The following is a 26,299-nucleotide window of genomic DNA, read 5'->3' on the forward strand; positions in this document are numbered from 1 at the left end:
GCTACCAAAACTTGTGGACTCTCCTTCACTGCAGCCGACGCGAGTAAAACCTTCAGGCTCTGATCAGGCCCTACACCCAAACAAGGGCACTGCGTTCATCCACCTCTGGCCTGCTCGCCTCCCTACCTCTGAGGAAGTACAGTTCCCGCTCAGCCCAGTCAAAACTGTTCGCTGCTCTGGCACCCCAATGGTGGAACAAACTCCCTCACGACGCCAGGTCAGCGGAGTCAATCACCACCTTCCGGAGACACCTGAAACCCCACCTCTTTAAGGAATACCTAGGATAGGATAAAGTAATCCTTCTAACCCCCCCCTCCCCCTTAAAAGAGTTAGATGCACTATTGTAAAGTGGTTGTTCCACTGGATATCATAAGGTGAATGCACCAATTTGTAAGTCGCTCTGGATAAGAGCGTCTGCAACCCTCGCAAGGCTGCAGGCCCAGACGGCATCCCCAGCCGCGTCCTCAGAGCATGCGCAGACCAGCTGGCTGGTGTGTTTATGGACATATTCAATCAATCCTTATCCCAGTCTGCTGTTCCCACATGCTTCAAGAGGGCCACCATTGTTCCTGTTCAAGAAAGCTAAGGTAACTGAGCTAAACGACTACCCCCCGTAGCACTCACTTCCGTCATCATGAAGTGCTTTGAGAGACTAGTCAAGGACCATATCACCCCCACCCTACCTGACACCCTAGACCCACTCCAATTTGCTTACCGCCACAATAGGTCCACAGACGACGCAATCGCAACCTCACTGCCCTAACCCATCTGGACAAGAGGAATACCTATGTAAGAATGCTGTTCATCGACTACAGCTCAGCATTTAACACCATAGTACCCTCCAAACTCATCATCAAGCTCGAGACCCTGGGTCTCGACCCCACCCTGTGCAACTGTGTACTGGACTTCCTGACAGGCTGCCCCCAGGTGGTGAGGGTAGATAACATCATCTCCACCCCGCTGATCCTCAACACTGGGGCCACACAAGGGTGCGTTCTGAGCCCTCTCCTGTACTCCCTGTTCACCCACGACTGCGTGGCCATACACGCCTCCAACTCAATCATCAAGTTTGCAGACGACACTACAGTGGTAGGCTTGATTACCAACAACGACGAGACGGCCTACAGGGAGGAGGTGAGGGCCCTCGGAGTGTGGTGTCAGGAAAATAACCTCACACTCAACAAAACAAAGGAGATGATCGTGGACTTCAGGAAACAGCAGAGGGAGCACCCCCCTATCCACATCGACGGGACAGTAGTGGAGAGGGTAGTAAGTTAAGTTCCTCGGCGTACACATCACGGACAAACTGAATTGGTCCACCCACACAGACAGCGCGGTGAAGAAGGCACCACTCAGCAGTGCCTCTTCAACCTCAGGAGGCTGAAGAAATTCGTCTTGTCACCAAAAGCACTCAAACTTTTACAGATGCACAATTGAGAGCATCCTGTCGGGCTGTATCACCGCCTGGTACGGCAACTGCTCCGCCCACAACCGTAAGGCTCTCCAGAGGGTAGTGAGGTCTGCACAACGCATCACCGGGGGCAAACTACCTGCCCTCCAGGACACCTACACCACCCGATGTCACAGGAAGGCCATAAAGATCATCAAGGACAACAACCACCTGAGCCACTGCCTGTTCACCCCGCTATCATCCAGAAGGCGAGGTCAGTACAGGTGCATCAAAGCAGGGACCGAGAGACTGAAAAACAGCTTCTATCTCAAGGCCATCAGACTGTTAAACAGCCACCACTAACATTGAGTGGCTCCTGCCAACATACTGACTCAACTCCAGCCACTTTAATAATGGAAAAATGTATGTAAAAAATGTATCACTAGCCACTTTAAACAATGCCACTTAACTTGTGATAGGGGGCAGCATTTTCACTTTTGGAAATGTGAACTGCCTTCTACTCTGTCCCAGATGCTAATATATGCATATTATTATTACTACTATTGGATATAAAACACTGAAGTTTCTAAAACTGTTTGAATGATGTCTGTGAGTATAACAGAACTCATATGGCCGGCAAAAAATCCAAACAGGAAGTGAGAATTCTGAGGCTGGTCGATGTTCAACTCATCGCCTATTCAATTCCCTGTAAGATATGGATCTGTTTGCACTTCCTACGCCGGATGGGAGGTGTTTCAGTCATTGGTCTGGCAGAATGCCAGTTCCTGGTCACGTGCATTCCAAACGATATTGTCTTGCTTTCCATTACTTCTAGAGACACAAAGGAATTCTCCGGTTGGAACGTTATTGGATAGTTATGATAACAACATCCTGAAGATTGATTCGCTACTTAGTTTGACCAGTTTATTCGACCTGTAATATAACTTTTTGAAGTTTTCGTCCGAGTTCGCCTGCATCTGCGCGAGCGTTTGGACATGTGCACTAAACGTGCTAGCAAAAGTAGCTACTTAGACATAAGTAATGGACATTATCGAACAAAACAATTTGTGGAACTAGGATTCCTGGGAGTGCATTCTGATGAAGATCATCAAAGGGAATATTTATGATGTAATTTCGTATTTCTGTTGACTCCAACATGGCGGAGAAATGTTGTTATATCTGAGCGCCGTCTCAGATTATTGCATGGTGTGCTTTTTCCGTAAAGTTTTTTTGAAATCTGACACAGCGGTTGCATTAAGAACAAGTGTATCTTTAATTCTATGTAAAACATGTATCTTTCATCAAAGTGTATGATGAGTATTCCTGTTATTAGATGTGGCTCTCTGCAATTTCTCCAGATATTTGAGGCATTTCTGAACATGGCGCCAATGCAAACTAAGAGTTTTGGATATAAATATGCACATTATCGAACAAAACATACATGTATTGTGTAACATGATGTCCTATGAGTGTCATCTGATGAAGATCATCAAAGGTTAGTGATTAATTTTATCTCTATTTCTGCTTTTTGTGACTCCTATCTTTGGCTGGGAAAATGGCTGTGTTTTTCTGTTTTCCAAACATAATCGTTTGGTGTGCTTTCGCCGTAAATCCTTTTTGAAATCAGACATGTTGGCTGGATTCACAACATGTGTAGCTTTAATTTGGTGTCTTTCATGTGTGATTTCATGAAAGATTGATTGTTCTAGTAATATATTTGAATTTGGCGCACTGCATTTTTTCTGGCTTTTGGCCAAGTGGGACGTTAGCGTCAAACTTTTTACAGTATCCCAGAGAAGTTAATATAATGTTTACATACCCTACATTACTCATCTCATATGTATATACTGTACTCTATACCATCTACTGCATCTTGCCATCTTTATGTAATACATGTATCACTAGCCACTTTAAACAATGCCACTTTTATATGTTTACATACCCTACATTACTCATCTCATAAGTATATACTGTACTCTATGCCATCTACTGCATCTTGCCTATGCCGTTCTGTACCATCACGCATTCATATATTTTTATGTACATATTCTTCATCCCTTTACACTTGTGTGTATAAGGTAGTTGTTGTGAAATTGTTAGGTTAGATTACTCGTTGGTTATTACTGCATTGTCGGAACTAGAAGCACAAGCATTTCACTACACTCGCATTAACATCTGCTAACCATGTGTATGTGACAAATATTTTTATTTATTTGATATGTTCCGGGACTCTCCCGATGGCATTGAGGAGTACACTATATCAGTCATTGGCTTCATCAATAAGATGATCGATGACGTCGTTCCCACAGTGACTGTACGTACATACCTCAATCAGAAGCCACAGATTACAGGCAACATCCACACTGAGCTAAAAGGTAGAGCTGCCGCTTTCAAGGAGCGGGACTCTAACCCGGAAACTTATAAGAAATCCCGCTATGCCCTCCGAAGAACCATCTAACAGGCAAAGCATCAATACAGGACTAAGATTGAATTGTACTACAACGGCTCCAACGCTCGTCGGATGTGGCAGGGCTTGCAAACTATTAGACTACAAAAGGGAAGCACAGCTGCGAGCTGCCCAGTGACATGCACCTACCAGACGAGCTAAATTACTTCTACGCTCGCATCAGCTGTTCCAGACGACTGTGACCACGCTCGCCGTAGCCGATGTGAGTAAGACCTTTAAACAGGTCAACATTCACAAGGCCGCAGGGCCAGATGGATTACCAGGACGTGTACTCCGAGCATGCGCTCACCTACTGGCAAATATCTTCACTGACATTTTCAAACTCTCTCTGTCCCAAGACTGTAATACCAACATGTTTCAAGCAGATCACCATAGTCCCTATGCCCAAGAACACTAAGGTAACCTGCCTAAATGACTACCGACCCATAGCACTCACATCTGTAGCCATGAAGTGCTTTGAAAGGCTGGTCATGGCTCATATCAACACCATCATCCTGGAAAAACTAGACCCCTTCCAATTTGCATACCGCTCCAACAGATGATGCCATCTCAATTGCACTCCACACTGCCCTTTCACACCTGGACAAAAGGAACACCTATGTGAGAATGCTATTCATTGCTCAGCGTTCAACACCATAGTGCCCTCAAAGCTCATCACTAAGCTAAGGACCCTGGAACTAGAGGTCGACCGATTAATCGGAAGCCGATTACAAGTTTTCATAACAAAATCGGAAATCGGTAATTTTGGACGCCGATTTTTATTTATTATTTTTACACACGGTGGGTTAACTGCCTTGTTCAAGGGCAGAACGACAGATTTTTACCTTGTCAGCTCAGGGATTCAATCTTGCAACCTTACGGTTAACTAGTCCAACGCTCTAACCACCTGCCTCACGAGGAGCCCGCCTGTTACGCAAATGCAGTAAGAAGCCAAGGTAAGTTGCTAGCTAGCATTAAACTTATCTTATAAAAAAACAAATCAATCAATCATAATCACTAGTTATAACTACACATGGTTGATGATATTACTAGTTTATCTAGCGTGTCCTGCGTTGCATATAATCGATGCAGTGCGCATTCACGAAAAAGCACTGTCGTTGCTCCAACGTGTACCTAACCATAAACATCAATGCCTTTCTTAAAATCAATACAGAAGTATATATTTTTAAACCTGCATATTTAGCTAAAAATAAATCCAGGTTAGCAGGCAATATTAACCATGTGAAATTGTGTCACTTCTCTTGCGTTCATTGCACGCAGAGTCAGGGTATATGCACCAGTTTGGGCCGCCTGGCTCATTGCAAACTAATTTGCCAGAATTTTACGTAATTATGACATAACATTGAAGGTTGTGCAATGTAACGGGAATATTTAGACTGATGGATGCCACCCGTTAGATAAAATACGGAACGGTTCCGTATTTCACTGAAAGAATAAATGTTTTGTTTTCGAGATGATAGTTTCCGGATTCGACCATATTAATGACCTAAGGCTCGTATTTCTGTGTGTTATTAAGTTATAATTAAGTCTACGATTTGATAGAGCAGTCTGACTGAGCGATGGTGGGCACCAGCAGGCTCGTAAGCATTCATTCAAACAGCACTTTCCTGCGTTTTGCCAGCAGCTCTGCTGTTTATGAATTCAAGCCTATCAACTCCAAGCCTATCAACTCCCGAGATTAGGCTGGTGTAACCGATGTGAAATGGCTAGCTAGTTAGTGGGGTGCGCGCTAATAGCGTTTCAAACGTCACTCGCTCTGAGACTTGGAGTAGTTGTTCACCTTGCTCTGCATGGGTAATGCTGCGTCGAGGGTGGCTGTTGTCGATGTGTTCCTGGTTCGAGCCCAGGTAGGAGCGAGGAGAGGGACGGAAGCTATACTGTTACACTGGCAATACTAAAGTGCCTATAAGAACATCCAATAGTCAAAGGTATATGAAATACAAATGGTATAGAGAGAAATAGTCCTATAATTCCTATAATAACTACAACCAAAAACGTATTACCTGGGAATATTGAAGACTCCTGTTAAAAAGGAACCACCAGCTTTCATATGTTCTCATGTTCTGAGCAAGGAACTTAAACATGAGCTTTCTTACATGGTACATATTGCACTTTTACTTTCTTCTCCAACACTTTCTTTTTGCATTATTTAAACCAAATTGAACATGTTTCATTATTTATTTGAGGCTAAATTGATTTTATTGATGTATTATATTAAGTTAAAATAAGTGTTTATTCAGTATTGTTGTAATTTACATTATTACAAAGACATTTTTTAAATCGGCATCGGCTTTTTTTGTCCTCCAATAATCGGTATCGGCGTTGAAAAATCATATTCGGTCGACCTCTACCTGGGACTAAACACCTCCCTCTGAAACTGGATCCTGGACTTCCTGACGGGCCTCCCCCAGTTGGTAAGGGTAGGTAACACAGCCGCCACGCTGATCCTCAACACGGGGGCCCCTCAGGGGTGTGTGCTCAGTCCCCTCCTGTACTCCCTGTTCACTGATGACTTCATGGCCAGGCACGACTCCAACACCATCATTAAGTTTGCAGATGACACAACAGTGTTAGGCCTGATCACCGACAACGATGAGACAGCCTATAGGGTGGAGGTCAGAGACATGGCTGTGTGGTGCCAGGACAACCTCTCCCTCAACGTGATCAACACAAAGGAGATGATTGTGGACTACAGGAAAAGGAGGACCGAGCACAACCTCATTCACATCGACGGGGTTGTAGTGGAGCAGGTTGACAGCTTCACGTTCCTTGGTGTTCACATAACTAACAAACTATCATGGTCCAAGCACATCAACAGTCGTGAAGAGGGCACGACAACGCCTCTTCCCCCTCGGGAGACTGGTCCTCAGATCCTCAAAAAGTTCTACAGCTGCACCATCGAGAGCATCCTGACAGGTTGCATCACTGCCTGGTAGGCAACTGCTCGGCCTCCGACCGCAAGGTACTACAGAGGGTAGTGCGTACGGCCCAGTACATCACTGGGGCCAAGCTTCCTGCCATCCATGATCTCTATACCAGGCGGTGTCAGAGAAAGGCCCTAAAAATTGTCAGACTCCAGCCACCCTAATCGTAGACTGTTCTCTCCGCTACCGCACGGCATGTGGACTCCTGAACATCTAATCAAATGTCTACCCAGACTATTTGCATTACCCCCCCCCTCCCCTTTTACACTGCTGCTACTGTTATTATCTACGCATAGTCACTTTAATAACTCCACCTACATGTACATATTAACTCAATTACCTCAACTAACCAGGGTAATTGATTTGATATGACTCATGAAAGAAATGAGTCAGACCTCCCAACGCAATAACTGATGTGTTGTTGTAAACCTACTGAATTTGAACTACGACCCACAAACACAAAGCTGAGATAATGGCAGAGCTACTACTGTAATGTTTGTGTTGTAATAATATCCTATGATAACTATCCAGTCCTGACATACCATTACGTTTTCACCAGCGCATCCAGCAGAGACATGCTTCTGTCAAACTTGGGTCAAGTATTTCCAGCTCTCCGGGAATGTACCTTAAGTGTTCAAGGGACACAACAAACAGCTGTACCGTATGTATGACTGGAATACAGTTGCTCAAACAATTTTCTGTCTAAATTCAGCTCACAGTTAGCCAACACTGATCATGAAGAGAGACATATTTTCTGAGGCAAACAGCACCAGGCCTAAATAATTGTGGTATTTTCAGGGTGATTTATCATGACAGTAGACTTGCCTGTATCTCAACAACCTCAGAGTGTCCTCTGTCCTACAGTTCAACTGGCCCACATACAGTTGAGGTCAGAAGTTTACATACACTTAGGTTGGAGTCATTAAAACGTGTTTTTCAACCACTCCACAAATTTCTTGTTAACAAACTATAGTTTTGTTAAGTCGGTTAGGACATACTGTGCCTTTAAACAGCTTGGAAAATTCCTGAAAATTATGTCATGGCTTTAGAAGCTTCTGTTAGGCTAATTGACATCATTTGAGTCAATTGTAGGTGTACCTGTGGATGCATTTCAAAGCCAACCTTCAAATTCAGTGCCAGTTTGCTTGACATCATGGGAAAATCAAAAGAAAAATCAGCCAAGACCTCAGAAAAAATATTGTAGACCTCCACAAGTCTGGTTCATCCTTGGAAGCAATTTCCAAACACCTGAAGGTACCACGTTCATCTGTACAAACAATAGTACGCCGTCATACTGCTCAGGAAGGAGATGCGTTCTCTCTCCTAGAGATGAACGTACTTTGGTGCGAGAAGTGCAAATCAATCCCAGAACAACAGCAAAGGACCTTGTGAAGATGCTGGAGGAAACCGGTACAAAAGTATCAATATCCACAGTAAAACGAGTCCTATATCGACATAACCTGAAAGGCCACTCAGCAAGGAAGAAGCCACAGCTCCAAAACAGCCATAAAAAAGCCAGACTATGGTTTGCAACTGCACATGGGGAGAAAGATCGTACTTTTTGGAGAAATGTCCTCTGTTCTGATGAAACAAAAATATAACTGTTTGGCCATAATGACCATCGTTAGGTTTGGAGGAAAAAGTGGGATGCTTGCAAGCCAAAGAACACCATCCCAAACGTGAAGCAAGGGGGTGGTAGCATCATGTTGTGGGGGTGCTTTGCTACAGGAGGGACTGGTGCACTTCACAAAATAGATGGCATCATGAGGGAGGAAAAGTATGTGGATATATTGAAGCAAGACAGTCAGGAAGTTAAAGTTTGGTCACAAATAGGTCTTCCAAATGGACAATGACCCCCAAGCATACTTCCAAAGTTGTGGCAAAATGGCTTAAGGACAACAAAGTCAAGGTATTGGAGTGGCCATCACCAAGCCCTGACCTCAAACCCATAGATAATTAGTGGGCAGAACTGAAAAGGCGTGTGCGAGCAAGAGGCCTACGAACCTGACTCAGTTACACCAGCTCTGTCAGGAAGAATGGGCCACAATTCACCCAACTTATTGTGGGAAGCTTGTGGAAGGCTACCCAAAACATTTGGCCCAGGTTAAACACTTTAAAAAGGCAATGCTACCAAATACTAATTGAGTGTATGTAAACTTCTGACCCACTGGGAATGTGATGAAAGAAATAAAAGCTGAACTAAATCATTCTCTCTACTATTGTTCTGACATTTCACATTCTTAAAGTAAAGTGGTGATCCTAACTGACCTAAGACAGGGAATTTTACTAGGATTAAATGCCAGGAATTGTGAAAAACAGATTAAATGTATTTGGCTAAGGTGTATGTAAACTTCCGACTTCAACTAAATGTCCCTCATCAGCAGCCTACCATTTGACCCCTCACAGAGAACAGTGACGGAAATCTACACTAGTACAGGGAAAGAGAGCTCGGCTTGCCTGTACATAGTCTGATCAGTTCAGGTTCTTCCTGAGTAAAGACAGTGTCGCTCGTACAGTCAGGACCTCAGGATGTTTGGATGCCAGAGTACTGGCATACTCTGACCTTTGAGTTTCTAGTAAACAGATCAGACATCTTGGACAGTAGAGTAGACACAGCGCTCAGGTTGCCACCAGTGCAGCATCAGACCACGTGGTAGTGCCCAGGGCAGGCAGAGAGAGAGCAGTGAGTCAGTGGTAGACATAGGGCAGAGAGAGGCAGCTGCTCTGAGTTCAGATCCAGAGGCCAGCAGCTCAGTCAGAGGATTAACACCACAGTGTGTTAAAACAACAGTCAGGCCAAGCACATCACATGAAGCAGCCGGTCATGATCAACAAACATGGCCAGAGACAACTCACTCTGTCTCACTGACACAGACCGACATATAGCAGTGCTACATATACCCAAACACACACACAGTTCGGTTTTCCACGACACCCAAACACACAGAGTTCAGCAGCCATCTGGTGGTCAGATGCAGTTGAGTCAGGGCTGGTTGCGAATGAGATTTCCACACAGGCAGCTGTCTGCTCTGCCCACTCTGTGCTGTGCAGGTGAGAAGGCCCAGGACGAGGCCCAAACAGAACGCCATTTAAAAATGTCCTAACGAAAACCACATTCTTTCTACTTTAAGTAACACACATTTTGATCACCAGGGTCGTTACCTTACACGTACTGCATAACAAGGGTTTTAAATCACTTAACGTTCTGTTGTTACTAGCCTATGTCTGTGACGTCTGGTGTGGAGCATAAACTTTGGTCTTGGTAGCCTCAGCCAAGACCTACTCAGTCTCCACAACAACAAAAAAAGCCTGCAATTTGATTGGCTTTGAGTGTTGGAGGGGCTTTCCTTGGCCAGCAAATGTAAGTGTTCCAGTTTTAGTTGCTGCATCACTTTGGACCACCACCTCGATGAGATCATCATTTGTCTGATGAGGTAACTGACTGTTTGTTTATGAACAATGCACATTGCCAGAAAGTGGGGGAGGATAATTACACATCAGAATTTGCTGCTTGGCATTCTAGTCTAGTTCTAACAAACTCCATAAATCCCAAAGGAGGGAAATATTGACCAAATCATAAAATAGTTGCTCCTATCAGTTACATAAAGCACTGTAGTCCGCTATAGAACAGGATGTGGGGTAAAACAAACACTAGAAACAAATGTAGAAACACTTCGCTGACTAGTCTGATAAGAGTCAGGGTTACACAGACAGAGGGAGTTCGTTTGGAGACATGACTATCTTAGAGGCAGCTTAACAAAGAGACGGGAAGATAACGTGACCAGTCTCTCAAACACGTTAAATTAGACTAATCCCTTTTGAACAGCGAGTGGCTCCTGCCTCCTGACACAGACAGGCCCACAGCCTGAGGAATGTGTGCCCTATTTCTCTGCCAGAGGAGATGGCACAAAAATAACCCATTCTGGCCATGCCACAGTGGGTTGCCTTGGAGACTGAGTTGGGCCTGCCTGGCAAACAGCAAGTAGGCCAGACGAGAATCTGGCAGTGTCAAAGGCAGCCTTCTGGGGTAATTTAGGCTGAAGAGGTGAAGACGGGAGAACCAGCCAGCAGCACTTGTGTGTTTAAGATGGCTGTGGTTAAAGTGGAGCTTAATCCTGGCAGGGAGAGAAGAGAGTTTAATCACAGCGGCATTATCCTGAACATGAACACATCTGCACTAAAGAGAGAGAGAGAGGAGGCAGTAACATAGGAGCCTGTCTGCATTATCATAGCCAGGGTAGCAGCATAGTGCAGACAGGCTCCCATCATAGCCAGGGCAGTAACATAGCGCAGACAGGCTCCTATCAGAGCCAGGGCAGTAGCATAGCGCAGACAAGCTCCTATCACAGCCAGGGCAGTAGCATAGTGCAGACAGGCTCCTATCACAGCCAGGGCAGTAGCATAGTGCAGACAGGCTCCTATCACAGCCAGGGCAGTAACATAGGGCAGACAGGCACTTATCATAACCAGGGCAGTAACATAGGGCAGACAGGCTCCTATCACAGCCAGGGCAGTAACATAGGGCAGACAGGCACTTATCATAACCAGGGCAGTAACATAGGGCAGACAGGCTCCTATCACAGCCAGGGCAGTAACATAGGGCAGACAGGCACTTATCATAACCAGGGCAGTAACATAGGGCAGACAGGCTCCTATCACAGCCAGGGCAGTAACATAGGGCAGACAGGCTCCTATCACAGCCAGGGCAGTAACATAGGGCAGACAGGCACTTATCATAACCAGGGCAGTAACATAGGGCAGACAGGCTCCTATCACAGCCAGGGCAGTAACATAGGGCAGACAGGCTCCTATCACAGCCAGGGCAGTAACATAGGGCAGACAGGCTCCTATCACAGCCAGGGCAGGATATGGAATAACTACTAGCAGACCATTATATTCTCTCCTGTATATTGTGCGCACAGAGACAGTTGCTGCTCATCTGTCCGGACAGTGGTGTGTGCATGCACGAGCGAACGTGTGTGCGTGCTGCAGGGCCAGATGTTAACATCTGGTGCATAATGAGATGATCACCCTGATGCAGCACAGCAGTCAAAAACAGCCCCACTGCCCTCCTCTCCCTTTGACACTGAAGCTGTCCAATCACATTATCAGCCCACTCACACTGATGGGCCTGGCTGGTGCGGATGACTTAAGGCCCTACATCACAATCATGTTCATTTTGAATGAGACAATCCTTGGGCTTAACTAAAGGAATGCTAATATAGAGTAATGCATATTAAACGGATATCCGTTTAAAAACACTGTGTGCTGTATATCGGGTTGTTGTAGCAAGGTCATATATGCAAACAAGAAAATTACTAAATATGGGTTTAAATGGTAACACCTGTAACACTTGGCGACTGTATAACGCAGGAAAATACACCAAGTGATGTGACTAGCAAATATGCCTCAGTCTGCCCAAAGGAAATGGGAGAGAGCAGGGGACAGTTTAAAATTTTTTTTTTTTTTTTTTAAGATTCCCTACAGCAAAATCCATGCAATTATTGTCCACTCGAGCAATATTTTTTTTCCTGTGTGTAAATGTCTTTCATAAAATCTGTCACATTCAAATGTAGCCCATATCAACACTGAAAATGGACAGTCCAGTATCCTCTTAAAAATCAGCTTGAGCATGGATACATTAAATTACACGGTAATGTCACAACATGAGAGAACCAGATACAGTTGAAGTCGGAAGTTTACATACACTTAGGTTGCTGTCATTAAAACTAGTTGTTCAACCGCTCCACAAATTTCTTGTTAACAAACTATAGTTTTGGCAAGTCGGTTATCTATTTCTTGTTAACAAACTATAGTTTTGGCAAGTCGGACATCTACTTTGTGCATGACACAAGTAATCTTTCCAACAATTGTTTACAGACAGATTATTTCACTTATAATTCACTGCATCACAATTCCAGTTGGTCAGAAGTTTACATACACTAAGTTGACTGTGCCTTTAAACAGCTTGGAAAATTCCAGAAAATTATGTCATGGCTTTAGATGCTTTTGATAGGCTAACTGACATCACTTGACTCAATTGTAGGTGTATCTGTGGATGTATTTCAGGGCCTACCTTCAAACTCAGTGCCTCTTTGCTTGACATCATGGGAAAATCAAAAGAGATCAGCCAAGACCTCAGAAAAAAAATTGTAGACCTCCACAAGTCTGGTTCATCCTTGGAAGCAATTTCCAAACGCTTGAAGGTACCACGTTCATCTGTACAAACAATAGTACGCAAGTATAAACACCATGGGACCACGCAGCCGTCATACCACTCAGGAAGGAGACGCGTTCGGTCTTCCAAAGTTAAGGTATTGGAGTGGCCATCACAAAGCCCTGACCTCAAACCCATAGATAATTTGTGGGTGTAACAGTATAACTTTAGTACGTCCCCTCGCCCCGACACGGGCGCGAACCAGGGACCCTCTGCACACGTCAACAACAGTCGCCCACGAAGCGTTACCCATCGCTCCACAAAAGCCGCGGCCCTTGCAGAGCAAGGGGAAACCCTACTTAAGTCTCAGAGCAAGTGACGTAACTGATTGAAATGCTAGTAGCGCGTACCCGCTAACTAGCTAGCCATTTCACATCCGTTACATGGGCAGAACTGAAAAAGTGTGTGCGAGCAATGAGGCCTACAAACCTGACTCAGTTACACCAGCTCTGTCCGGAGGAATGGGCCACAATTCACCCAACTTATTGTGGGAAGCTTGTGGAAGGCTACCTTAAACATTTGACCCAAGTTAAACAATTTAAAGGCAATGCTACCAAATACTAATTGAGTGTATGCAAACTTCTGACCTACTGGGAATCTGATAAAAGAAATAAAAGCTGAAATAAATCATTCTCTCTACTATTATTCTGACATTTCACGTTCTTAAAATAAAGTGGGGATCCTAACTGAACTATGACAGGGAATTTACACCAGGATTAAGTGTCAGGAATTGTGAAAAAATGAGTTTAAATGTATTTGGCTAAAGTGTATGTAAACTTCCGACTTCAACTGTATATGTCCACCAATGGTGAAAATAAACCCTATAAATACGTACACTCATTGGTTGGGTTTAAAGTGGATAAATGTATCATTCCTCAGGCGGAGCTGAGTAATTGGCAGCTGGCAAGGCAATCTGCCAGGGACTGAAATGATCGGAGAACAGGTTCATTCTCCTTGTTAGCATGGTTGAATTACCAGCTAGGGGGCCCCTATTGATTTTGTTAGTCTGACTCTGATATCATATTAAAAACGGCAAACATTTCTATCCACCCTATGGCAAAATGTGTAGAACTGCAGAAAATTAGCTGTAAACCAAACATTTCTCTACACCCCATGGCAAAATGTGTGTAATTGCAAAAGAGGGGGTCACTAAAATGTTTTGCTCGCAGTGGGGGGGGGGGGGGGGGGGGTGGATAGGCAAATCCGTGAGCAACTGCGGCCCCTCATGATCAGTTCAGATTTTTTATGGCTCCTTCCCCCATCAAAGTTGTCTATCCCTGGCCTAGAGGAACATTGTGCTCAAGACGTGAACTGTCCAACGGTGACCAAAACAGCCCATTTCCACCATTGCTATCAGCTCTAGATATCTGACCACGTCAAAGGAGTGTGCGCTGACCGGAAGAAAGGCCTGAATGTGAAGAACTATAAATGAGAGTGCCCTAATTTTATTTCCAGACACCATTTCCCTTTCAAGGCAGACAATGGCCTGCCAAATGGAGAAAAAAAATAACTCTGCTCCCTTCTAGGAAACTACAAGTTTGAGCCTTGATGGCTTTGGTCAACACATTCAGGATTTTGACTGATGCTAGCGGGCAAAAGGGGAAAGCTATGCTGAAAAGGGTTTGATATAATTCAATCACACAAAACGAAGGCTGGTGACCAGGCTTGCAAAACCCATACATTATGAATACAGCAACAAAACCTGAACAGCCGATTGTTGGGGACTCGGCAGAGGCCAAGTGACCATTGACTCTGCGTTCCCACGGGATAGAAGCTATGAACCCATCCAAACCCGACAGCCACTGTCTGTCACATGTCTAAGAGATAATACAGTGGACAGGCTTACTGCACACAACTCCAGTTGGGCAGCCAACTGGTGACATAACAGGATTGACGTCCTCTCAGAGATTACTAGGCTGCGTTGAGGACAGATTTCATACAGCGCAATAAAAAACAAAACAAGTAGGTGATATTGAAAACAACATTTAGAGCAGACCAAACCATCCAAAACCCACAGCAACTCTGAAAACGAATTTAGCTCACTGGTGTCTTATCCACCTAAGTGTAGTTAGTGTGTGGTTAAGAGTACACAGGTAGGTGCGGACAGGAATAATTCCTCAGACTACAGCAAGAATTAGAATTCACAGGTAGAAAATAAAACCATTTCAGCATGAGCTGTACAGGAAGACAATCATAGGTAGGCCTATGCAGCCCTATTTAACTTCATGTAAGGTCATCAGAGGGTCACATCCATAAGACCATTTCCCATGTGATATCCACAGAGTTAAAAACAAAACAAAATACCCTTTAGGCTCACCTTCTTTCAGGTCAACGGCTCATTCACGTCACCAACACAGACATACACGACCGAGAAGAACACTTTAGGCTAACTGTACTGAACAGACAGACAATTCAGAAGGCCACAGCAGCACATCAGTCCGAGGGGCAATATGAGCTCTATCACTTTCACTTCCAGCCTTGTCCCTGAGCCGGGAAACGCAAGACATCTGAACCTCTCCCTTATAACAGAACCAGCCCCAGGTTTCCTGCCACAATCACTAATATGATAACTCTCTCCCTGCCTCAACAGTTGTGACTGGCCCACATTCACTAGATACAGCCACAAGTCAGGCCCTTCAGCAGCTTACTAAGTTTGTATTAATCAACACACTGCATTTGTAGTTTAGTCTGTGCCTCTCAGATCTCCAGTCTCCGAACCGTTCCTGAAAACAGCTCTACTTTGGTTGTTAGATTCTGGCTCATTCTTCCAGAGTTCCTTGTGCTTGGCTGTTACTGAGGTAACAATCATCACCAGCCTCTCAGTTTCCTCTTGACCCTGCAGTCAGTCCTTGGCCAGAACGTCTAAGCTGCGTCATTTCCCAGCACTTCCACCAGCGGAATGTTTTAATGGGCCAAACACACAGTCATAACCGGACAGAGAAGTTCCAGCTGAAGAGCTGCAAGAGAGACTGACAGGTTTTCAACTTTTTCCTCATTTAGACTTCATCGCCAACCCCTGTACTCAATTACTGGTAATGACAGCTCCATATTGCTCAAGACTTCGAAAGGTGGTTTGCTACATTTTTAAACAATGAAACTTAGCCGATACTACCACATAGACATCTTCTCTGTGATTCCTGTGACAGGTATCAATGTAGTGGCTCGTCTTACTTTCTCGTAAAGTTAGCCTTGGAGGCCTTTGGCTATATTTGGAGCACCCACCAGTTCTATCTCTTGGGGTAAAGCAGAATAATTTATCTTAAGTTGGCCTAAGAATTTTCCAGATATTCCCCAGGGGATCTAAATAACATTTAAGGAGTCCAATTAAATTGACCGCCATGTGGTGAGAAAACATTTACATGATTGTATGACTGATCTATGCTCCTTCTTGATACAGTATATCCATGGCTTACTGGGAGGAAGAGGATAGACTGCCTGTACCGACTGTAATAACTAGCAAGCAGGGAGCCCTATGGGCACTTACGGCTCATCGCTACTCATCCAATTCCTCAGCAAGCAGCTAGCAGTTCGTCCACAGTGAAAAGTCAGTTTTTCTTATTCACTAAAAAGTCAGAATGAAATTAAAATTATGTGGGAACATGTCCCAACAAATGTTCCAGTGAACTGAAATGTCTTCATACCGTCGTTGCTGGGCAGGTAGCCTAAAGTCGTGAGCTTTCAGTAATCTCATCTCTTTCATTTTTAGAATACAAAAGAACGATGAAATGATACAGGAAAAAGTTCAATGTAACTACTATACCTCTAAAGGTATGGGTGGATGAGGCTGTGAGGAGCTTGAGGGTAAGTGAAATGATGAATGTGTTTGGTCGTGTGTCTATGTGACTATGCGTCTGTGTTTCTGTGATAATCTAACCAACTCAGCTTTGCCTTCTAGGCCAGTCCCCTGAATGACCATTATCACTAGCAGCCTGATCCTAGCAGATCCCCTAACTGGATTAGAGGGGTTTGTCCAGTGGTACAGAGTCAAACTGGACTTGAGGATCCACACAGAGAGGGAAAGTGCTGGAGGACTCGCCTTTGACACTAAGAATCAAAGCCGGCTTTGGACACCACTCCCTAGATCTCTGCCCTTCAACAACAGATACTTTGATTATTACAGCTCAGCCTTCCAACACCACAGTACCCACCAAGCTCATCATTAAGCTCAGGCCCTGGGTTTAAACTCTACCCTGTGGAACTGGGTCCTGAACTTTCTGACGGGCCTCCCCCAGGTGAAGGTAGGAAACAACACCTCCACTACGCTGATCCTCAACACAGGGGCCCCACATGGGTGCGTGCTCAGCCCCCTCCTGTACTCCCTGTTCACCCATGACTGTGTGGCCATGCATGCCTCCAACTCAATCATCAAGTTTGCAGACGACACAACAGTAGAGACAGCCTACAGGGAGGAGGTGAGGGCCCTGGTGGAGTGGTGCCAGGAAAATAACCTCTCCCTCAACGTCAACAAAACAAAGGAGCTGATCATTGACTTCAGGAAACAGCAGCGGGAGCACGCCCCCATCCACATGGACGGGACCACAGTGGAGAAGGTGAAAAGCTTCAAGTTCCTCATGTACACATCACTGACAATCTGAAAATGGTCCACCCACACAGACAGTGTGGTGAAGGCGCAACAGCGCTTCATCATCATTACGAGGCTGAAGAAATTCGGCTTGGCCCCAAAGACCCTCACAAACTTTTACAGATGCACAATCGAGAGCATCCTGTCGGGTTGTATCACCGCCTGGTATGGCAACTGCACGGCCCGCAAGCGCAGGGCTCTCCAGAGGATGGTGCGGTCTGCCCAAAGCATCACCGGGGGCACTGCCTGCCCTCCAGGACACCTACAGCACCAGATGTCACAGGAAGGCCAGAAAGATCATCAATTACCCGAGCCACGGCCTGTTCACCCCGCTATCATCCAGAAAGCGAGATCAGTACAGGTGCATCAAAGCTGGGACAGAGAGACTGAAAAACAGCTTCTATCTCAAGGCCATCAGACAGTTAAATAGCCATTACTAACCGGCCTCCACCCAGTATCCTGCCCTGAACTTAGTCACTGTCACTAGCCGGCTACCACCCGGTTACTCAACCCTGCACCTTAGAGGCTGATGCCCTACGTACATAGACATGGAATCATTGGTCACTTTAATGTTTACATACTGTTTTACTCATTTCATATGTATATACTGTATTCTAGGCAATGCCACTCCAACATTGCTCGTCCTAATATTTATATATTTCTTAATTCCATTGTTTTACTTCAGATGTATGTATTGTTATATACTACTGCACTGTTGGAGCTAGGTAGACAAGCATTTCGCTACATCCGCAATAACATCCGCGAAATATTTGGATGTGACCAATCAAATTTGATTTGAAAAGAGCAGATGTACACAAAATACTATCCTCTTCCTTTGAACTTGTATGATGGGCACGAATGAGCTGTGAGATAAGGCATCTTGGTAGGCACCTGAAATATATCTAATGCACTTAGCAACTTGGAATGTAAATTGCACCAAGCATGTTTAAAAGTTCACAGGTTGATTAACCAGATATATAGGCCAGTGGGCCAGCAGGTTTATTTGTTGTGCTGTTACTGTACTGAAATTCACAGAGTAGGCTTAAGCACTGGGCAGGGGAGAAGGTTGCTACACGAAGTACAGGAGAAGGGCAGACCCTGGGCGCCCAGCCAGAGATCATGCTCTGGTTTCTCACACGTCTTCCACTCAGGGTCGACTGACGGCAGCTTTGAGACGATTTTCAGGAACATGTACTGTACCCCCGCAAAAAACTCAAGAGGTCAATAACAGTTCCACCAAAACGAGGGCTATTTGAACAGTATTTTAAAAACACCATTTGTGTGGTCAGGAGCGAGTGGGCACATCAATTCTAAGGATAACCTTTGTGACTAACCCCTGTGGAACGTGAAGGATCACATCCTTTCTGCTTACAACAAGTGTCATTATCTGTCAGATCAGCAGAAGGCAACAAACGAATCTGGAAGTGTGTGGAAGAGGAAATGACAATTAACTGCACATTACTAATTACTCACTCACCATCCGCTGTCACTTTACACATACATTCAACACAAGCAAAAGCACAAACAGACTCTCACGTACACAAACACACACAGAATACAAGGTTTGTGGGGGGTTGCATCGTGTAGGGGGGAAATTGGTCTGCATGGCCGAGATTTTTTTCCAGCCATATAAAGGCAGATCAGGCCATGAATAAAAAGGGGAGTACATGCCTTTGATTCAGAGATGTCAGGCCAAAACAGATGCAAGGAAAAGATTATTGCGATGGAGGTCTTCTCCCTAGATTCCACAGAAGAAAGATTATATTCAAGAGTCCTCCATGTTTAGTCTGCCGGAAAGAGAGGAGCCCCAACACTGAGTCAACAAGCTGCAGCAGCCAAAAACATGGCCATATTAGGACATATGAAAAGCTGTGCAGCTAAATGGAGGAGGAACACAGGTTGTGGAAAAAGGTAGAACATTTTCATTTCTACAAGGACAAAGCAGCGGTAAAGGGACATTCTATAGGAGTTGAATCACCAATGTTTTTACAGAAGAGCAAACCTATAGCTACCATTGAGTTGCTCCAGTGAACACAACAAGAGGGCACATTCCCATGGAAACAGGCAGGTGCAGCTGAGAGCCAGTCACCTGCAAAGTAACTACTTGAGTGAGTTGTTCAAGTTCAGCTATTGGCCAGTCGAAATTAAGAAGCGCACAGCTGGGGTTGGTCAGAAGAAGGCTACAGTGCACAGGGCTATTAATTTAATTCCAAATCACTAACCTGCAACACATTACATCCCCCACCCACGCAAACAAAACCGTCTCCTCCCTTCCCTCCCACCCCATTAAATTTGTCAAAGTCTCCCAAGCATGATATCACATCCAGCCTTGCTTCAATAAATACCCAAGCAGAAAGACGAGCTTGTGGTAGAGTAACTCACTCACTCCTATCTAGCAGAAATTAGAATGACGCTTGCAATGAAATGTGACAGATTTACATAAGCACGAAGCAGTCACCATATAGTTACTACTCAGTTAAATAAACTGTTGGTGTCTACAGGACAATCACCTTGCTAAACTTAATCCCTGTATGTTGTGCCTTCCGAAATGTGGCAAACTACAACAGTTCGTATGTTCCTCCTAGGTTTCTACTACAGTATATGACATTAGTCTATCTGCCAGAGAACTGCCTTATTTCGATCTACCGGCCAGTTTCTGTGCCTAGCTAAGCTCCAGTCTATTAGTATAGCAGGCGCTGGTCTGTGTCCCGGCTCCCGAGCCAGTCAGACAGACGGTTGCTCCGGAAGCCTAGGCATGCCAGTGAAACAGCTCTGAAAAAGCACGGTCTCATGTCTAATGATTCAAACCAGCCACGCCACAGACGTGAACTAATCCCCAAAAGACCGCCAAAGCCCTCCCTGGGCCAGAGAGGGAGAGGTGGATGTGGGGATTGAAGCGTGAAAACACGAGTGTGGGGAACTGACACAGAGAGAAGAAAAGAGGGAGAAATAAAATTAGGGTAGGAGGGCCAGGGATTGGGGTAGCTACCCATCCAGCCAAGACCCAGCTGTCTGCTCAATTCCAGACCTCACCTAACTTACGATATCAACAATCCTGGTTGGCGCATAGCTCCAGCACTACAGACTGCTTCAGCAGAAGATACAAACAAGATCTGCAGTATGAAAAGGCCCATTTAAAAGCACTATTTAAAAAAAGGGAAAGATATCAGTCTGGCAGATTTTCTGTCATTCATAGGAGCTGGAAAATGAGTAGGCACTCTATTCTCATACAAAAAAAAGAGTGCACTCGAGGTGGTAATACAATGACATCACAACAAAATCAATCTCATACTAGCAGCAGTAACGAGACAATGTACTGTAGGCCTACACTTCTTCCCACTGAATGCATGAAGGGAGACTTTTACTGATTTCACCATATGAGCTTGCACTGGTCTACTGATGTCTGGATGGCATTGTGCATCATAACAAAAGAGCCGACATTGGGCTTGCTCGCGCTGCATGATCCATCTACTATAGTCACATTCCAAGACAATAAAGGCAGTGTGTTGCCATGGCAACCGTCAAGTCTACACCACGTCAGAACTTGTCCATGAACTCAGCCAGAGGCCGAGAATAGACAACTCCGAGGTCAATTTGTGTATCAGAGGTGGGGCTTGAGCCCACGGAGCTCTTCCTCCCTCCCTCTTTTAGCTGAGCTAATGTCACCTACAGCGGCACTGTAGCCTTTGTGTAGCCTCCATCCCCCACTGACTGACTGAACTTAAACCTAATGAGTCATCCTCACACAAACACAGCAATAAACCCCTATTTTGATTGACTATAGCACAAGAGCAGTGAATGAGTGTACAGAACGGCTTTCACTTTCTCACTCAAACCTCCAAAGATTGTTAGACACATTCATAATAGGTCAGAACACATTACTGTTGGGTAATTCCACGGCGTGATGCTGACTCAAATCTGTTGTTATTAGCAGTTCATTATTCTCTTTCATCCATTCAAATGAATCCCAGGAGAGGAGTATGTCATGAAAAACACCTGTATCAGATGTCCCCTCCATGAGATATTTCCATAATGCCATGATGATTCTAAACCACTGGTAACTGATATACTTGAGTATAGTTTTACACTTCCAGTTGCTCTCACCACATATAACCCTCAATATTGTCATTAAAATAATGAAAATTAGGGTGGGGCAATGTAAACTAAAGTCCTTTACACATCTTTGCTAAATTAGAAGGGTGCCAATGAAAATGTGCCTACTTCTGGGAGGCTTGACAAGGGACTCGATAGAGAGAGGGATGTGATAGAGAAAGAGAGGGACAGAGAATCAAAGAGTCAGAGAGAGGAGAAAGCATATTTACCTGGGAAGGTGTGTGGGTTGGGTGACCCTCTTTTGAGGCACTTTGAACACAGAACATGAACAGTGTAGTAGAGCCCGGGCCACTCCTGCAGAAGGACATTCAGCTCCTCAACCAGTGGTGTTATAGCTTGCCAAGCAGTCCAGATATTTGGCAGGGAGGCATGGCTGGCTATGGACAGTGTCTCGGACTGCTGTCTGCCCTGAGCCGGACGGTAGCTGACTACCACAGGCACTTTACCACGGTAGGCAAATATCTGGTGCCGCCCATCTGATCTCTGAACCACATGGCTGTTGATCTGCACACTGTAGCGTGCAAACAGTCCAGGTGGGAAGAGAAAGGGGAAGCTGTATTCAATCTTCAACTGCTCCACAGAGAAGAACGGACTAGCAGCCACTGAGCTCCCGTTCACCCAGGCCTCGGCATGGGGCTCCTCATTGCTGACATAGCTGGGGAACTTGTACCAGACGGTGGCCCCGTTCAGAGGCTTGCTGCGGGGCTTGTTGATGCAGTAGCAGACCCCCATCTTCTCCAGCAGCTCCATGATGAGGTGGAGGTCCTGTTGGGTCTGGATGAGAGGTCTCAGGAGCAGCCGGATGACGTTGGAAGGCAGGAGGCCGTGGCTGAGGAAGCCCTCCACATGGTGCTGTAGATGGGTAGCCCGGAGGTCCTCTTCCTTCTCCCCCTCCATAACCACACTGGCCCTCCTTTTGTCCCCCCTCTCCCCATCTGACAGTAGCCTCTCCAGCAGCGTGGACTCATCACTCTGGAAGAAGACATTGAGGATGGCGATGAAGCGTGGCAGGTTGTGGAAGACGTACTCTTTTAGTGTCAGACTGTCCTCGAAGTAGAGTAGTTTCCCGCTCTCGTGCAGGTAGGACAGGGCACTCTGCAGGCGGTCCTCTGTGAGTCCTGCCTGGAGGCCCAAGCGGGCCGAGTCCCACCACGAGAGCCACAGGTCCTGGGGCTTAAAGTGCAGCTCCTCCAGCATCTGCCAGGACTTGGGCAGCACGCGGTGGAGGTTGGGGAAGATGTCGCGATGGTCAGCCACTGACATGAGCTTCTCCCTCAGCCTCTGGATGTTCCTCTGGCTCTCCGTGCAGCTGACACACAGGACAGGGGACAGGAGCTGCAGCCTGTGGTTCAGCATGTACTGCAGCTGGGCTTTCTTCCGCCTCAGGTTCTTGTCGGTGACGCCGTAGAAGAGGATGTGAGGGCTGGAGGTGCGGATGTTGTAGCCCTGTTCCAGGGCCTGGTCCACCTGGTGGGCGAGGGTCCGCAGGCAATGGCTGTCCCACTTCTCCTGCAGGGCAATCTGTCTGTGAATATCCAGGCTCTTCTCCTCCACCTCCATGTCTCCACACAGGTCTGTATGTGTGCCCACCATGCAGACCACAGCGTGGGGCACTTTGGCACTGAGGAGGTGGAGGAAGTACCCCACGTGGGCGTAAAAGCTCTTGGGTGAGTACGTTTTCAGATTCACAACAAGGATATACAGAGCACCGGGTGAGAGAAAAAACGGTTTGATGAGGTCATAATTTGGCTTCCCTGACAGGTCATACACTAAAAATGTAAGACTGCGATCGGCGTCCGCTACCCAGTTAGTCACAGCAATCCCTTTGTTCCCCTGAGCAGAGTTGGCATCCTGCTGCTCACTCACCACACTCTGTCTGAGCCGTGTTTTCCCAGCATTTTTCATTCCCATCAGGACCAGTTTTAATCTGGGCTTCACAGCGAGCTGGGAATGTGCGAGTTCCTTTTGATAGGCAGCGATGTAGGGGATTCCTTTCATACAGACCTCATAGGGAGGCTGGATGAGGGGGTTATCCTTCACCTTCCAAATGTTTACCTTGGAGAGTTTTCCAAAGTTATCTGGAAGTATGGCTATTTGATTACCCTGTAAAACAAGCTCTTCCAATCTCTCTAGCTCCACAATAGAGTCAGGCAGATAAGTAATCTTATTATTGTCCAACCAGAGGTTTGCCAGCCTATGCAACTGTCCTATCTCATCTGGGACAAAAGACAGTTGATTTCTGCTCAGGTAAAGCTCATCTAGTCCTGTGATGTTCAGGATAACCTGGGGAAACTCCTCAAACTCATTAGATGAAAGATTGACCATTTTAAGTCTCTGCAGGTTGCCAAAGGAACGAGGCAGAGCTGAGAGGTTGTTACTGTCCAGCATCAGGCTCTCCAGGTTGTGCAGCTGACAGAAGGTGTCAGGTAATGAGGAGATGTGAATGCTGCTGAGCCACAGGATCTTGATGAACTGCAGCTTCATGATGTCCCCTGGTAGACACGCAAACGTATTCCCAGAGCAGTCGAGCTCCTCCAGGTCACTGAAGGCAAGAATCTCCGGGGGACACTGGTCCAGGTTGTTGTGGTCGGCATCCAGAGTACGGAGCCTCTTGAGCTGTGAGAAGGACCTGGGGAAATCACGTATGTCATTGAAGCTTATGTCCAGCTCCTCCAAGCACTGCAGTGCCCCAATCTGTGACGGCAGGTACTGGATCTTGTTGTGACTGATGCAGAGCTTTTTCAGCCCCTTCAGCAGGCCTATATCCTCAGAGAAGTGGCTCAAGCAGTTGTGGCTCATGTCCAGCTCCACAAGTTGACCTAGTTCAAACACCACAAAAGGAACTGTGACAAATTTGTTCCTGCGGAGGATAAGGATACGCAGGTTTGTGAGGGTAGCCCCCAATCCTTCTGGTAGCTCGTGCAGCGAGTTATTGCCCAGATTGAGCACCTCTATCTCGCTTATATTTTCAGGTAGAATTATCCTCTCCCTGTCTTTGGAGCAGATAGTGAGCTGACGCAGGTTGCTTCGCAGCTTCCTAGAGCGGACAGCAGCATCTCTCCACAGCGTAGCCGTTTTGAGATTGTTCTCCTTGTCCTCCATGGCTTTGCAGACCGACCCCTCCTTGTTATCCTGGTCGCATGGTGGTCTAGGTGCTTGTTTCATCGTTTATTGTTCTTATCAACAATACAAACAACGGGGAAAACGACAACTCCATTTCGAGTAGGAGCAAGAAAACATGCTTTTCAATCCTATCAAGACGATTGGACCTGGGCAGCAGCGCTTCACGCATCTTTTATCTACGGCCGCGAACCACACAATGAAAAGGGAAACCTACCGCAATTTCAAGTCTATTTTAAAACCCATGCGTTTCGGCTGGCCACTCCATAGCATTATCTGGTATCGTAGCATCCAATCGCGTCCCTTATTCAAACAAACAATTCATGAAATCAAACAACGGGAACGGTCACTCCTTTTGTCTCGCTAGTTGCTACTCTCTCTGCCCGTGTTCTCTCGTGACTGCAGTCCTTCCTGCTCAGGGACGTGTGGAAAGAGCACCAACGCCTAGAACACACTGCGTCAGCTTTTGAGCACACCTTCTTCGTTAAGTTATTTATTCTATTGACCATGATGAGGAAAAGCTATTATTATTGCTTGGAAAGAAAATTGATAATAATAAATAAAGGAATATGTATATTTAATCCAGAGAAGACAACTGTTTTCCATTTTATTTAGATATATTTTCCCCACCAACTGATGAGTTGAAAAAGTTGAATTAATGATTCTATATTGAGCTCATTTTCCACATAATTATTCTGGTCATAGATGGGATATAAAATGCTTATAAGAAATACAGACCAAATAGTACAGAATTAAGTTTCTGGAATGTTATTTTTATCAAGCACCATATTTAATGTCCCCCTTCCAAAGGTATTTTTTAGTAGCAGACACTGAAACGTACATGATGTAATGAGTTCTAGGCATCGTAAGGAAAGGTTCGTAAGCAAGCATTTCACTTTAAAGTCTACACCAGTTGTATTCGGCGCATGTGATAAATAACATTTGATTTGATGTCTCATTGGGGGCAAATACAAAACACTGTACCACTTTCTCTTGGTATTCCTTGACGGGAAACTGCGTGTTCTTTGTACGGTGAGTTACATGTGATTTGTCTCCATCTAACGGATATGATGTGAATGCACGGGGTTTGGTAAAACCATTACGTCACCATATCACATTGGATTATGTGTTGAAATTAGACATTTTTATTTTACCTTTATTTAACTAGGCAAGTCAGTTAAGAACACATTCTCGTGCCTTAGACCGCTGCACCACTCGGGAGCCCAAAGTTGAAATTTGATTGGATTTGTACACAACATAAAAAGGGCATAATGCTTTTCTCGTGAAACCGATACCATGATGCACAGAAATGTTAGGAATGTTAGATGTTGTACCATTTGTAAATTATATTTTATGCAAATGCGATGGTAGTTTGTATTGCAATTGTCCTTCTCCCTCTTTTGGCATTGGAACTGTACATTGAACAGTCATGAGTCCATGAAGTTCAAACTGATTAAAAAACGCAGCACAAACAAAAACCGAGATA

The 26,299-nt window shown here is 45.4% G+C and overlaps 1 protein-coding gene across 1 annotated transcript in view; it reads right to left on the reverse strand.

Annotated features, from left to right (window-relative positions):
• The window catches only part of LOC139543811 (malignant fibrous histiocytoma-amplified sequence 1 homolog), a 34,292-nt gene extending 8,998 nt beyond the window's left edge, over positions 1–25,294 (reverse strand). The window contains exon 1 of the mRNA XM_071350246.1: positions 21,903–25,294. Coding sequence (XP_071206347.1) covers positions 21,903–24,858 — 2,956 coding nt within the window. The 5' untranslated portion in view covers positions 24,859–25,294. The remainder of the gene's footprint in view (positions 1–21,902) is intronic.
• Between the last annotated feature and the right edge of the window lie 1,005 nt (positions 25,295–26,299).

The sequence above is a fragment of the Salvelinus alpinus genome, chromosome 18 (genome assembly GCF_045679555.1).
Source record: "Salvelinus alpinus chromosome 18, SLU_Salpinus.1, whole genome shotgun sequence".
In the NCBI taxonomy this organism is placed as follows: Eukaryota; Metazoa; Chordata; class Actinopteri; order Salmoniformes; family Salmonidae; genus Salvelinus; species Salvelinus alpinus.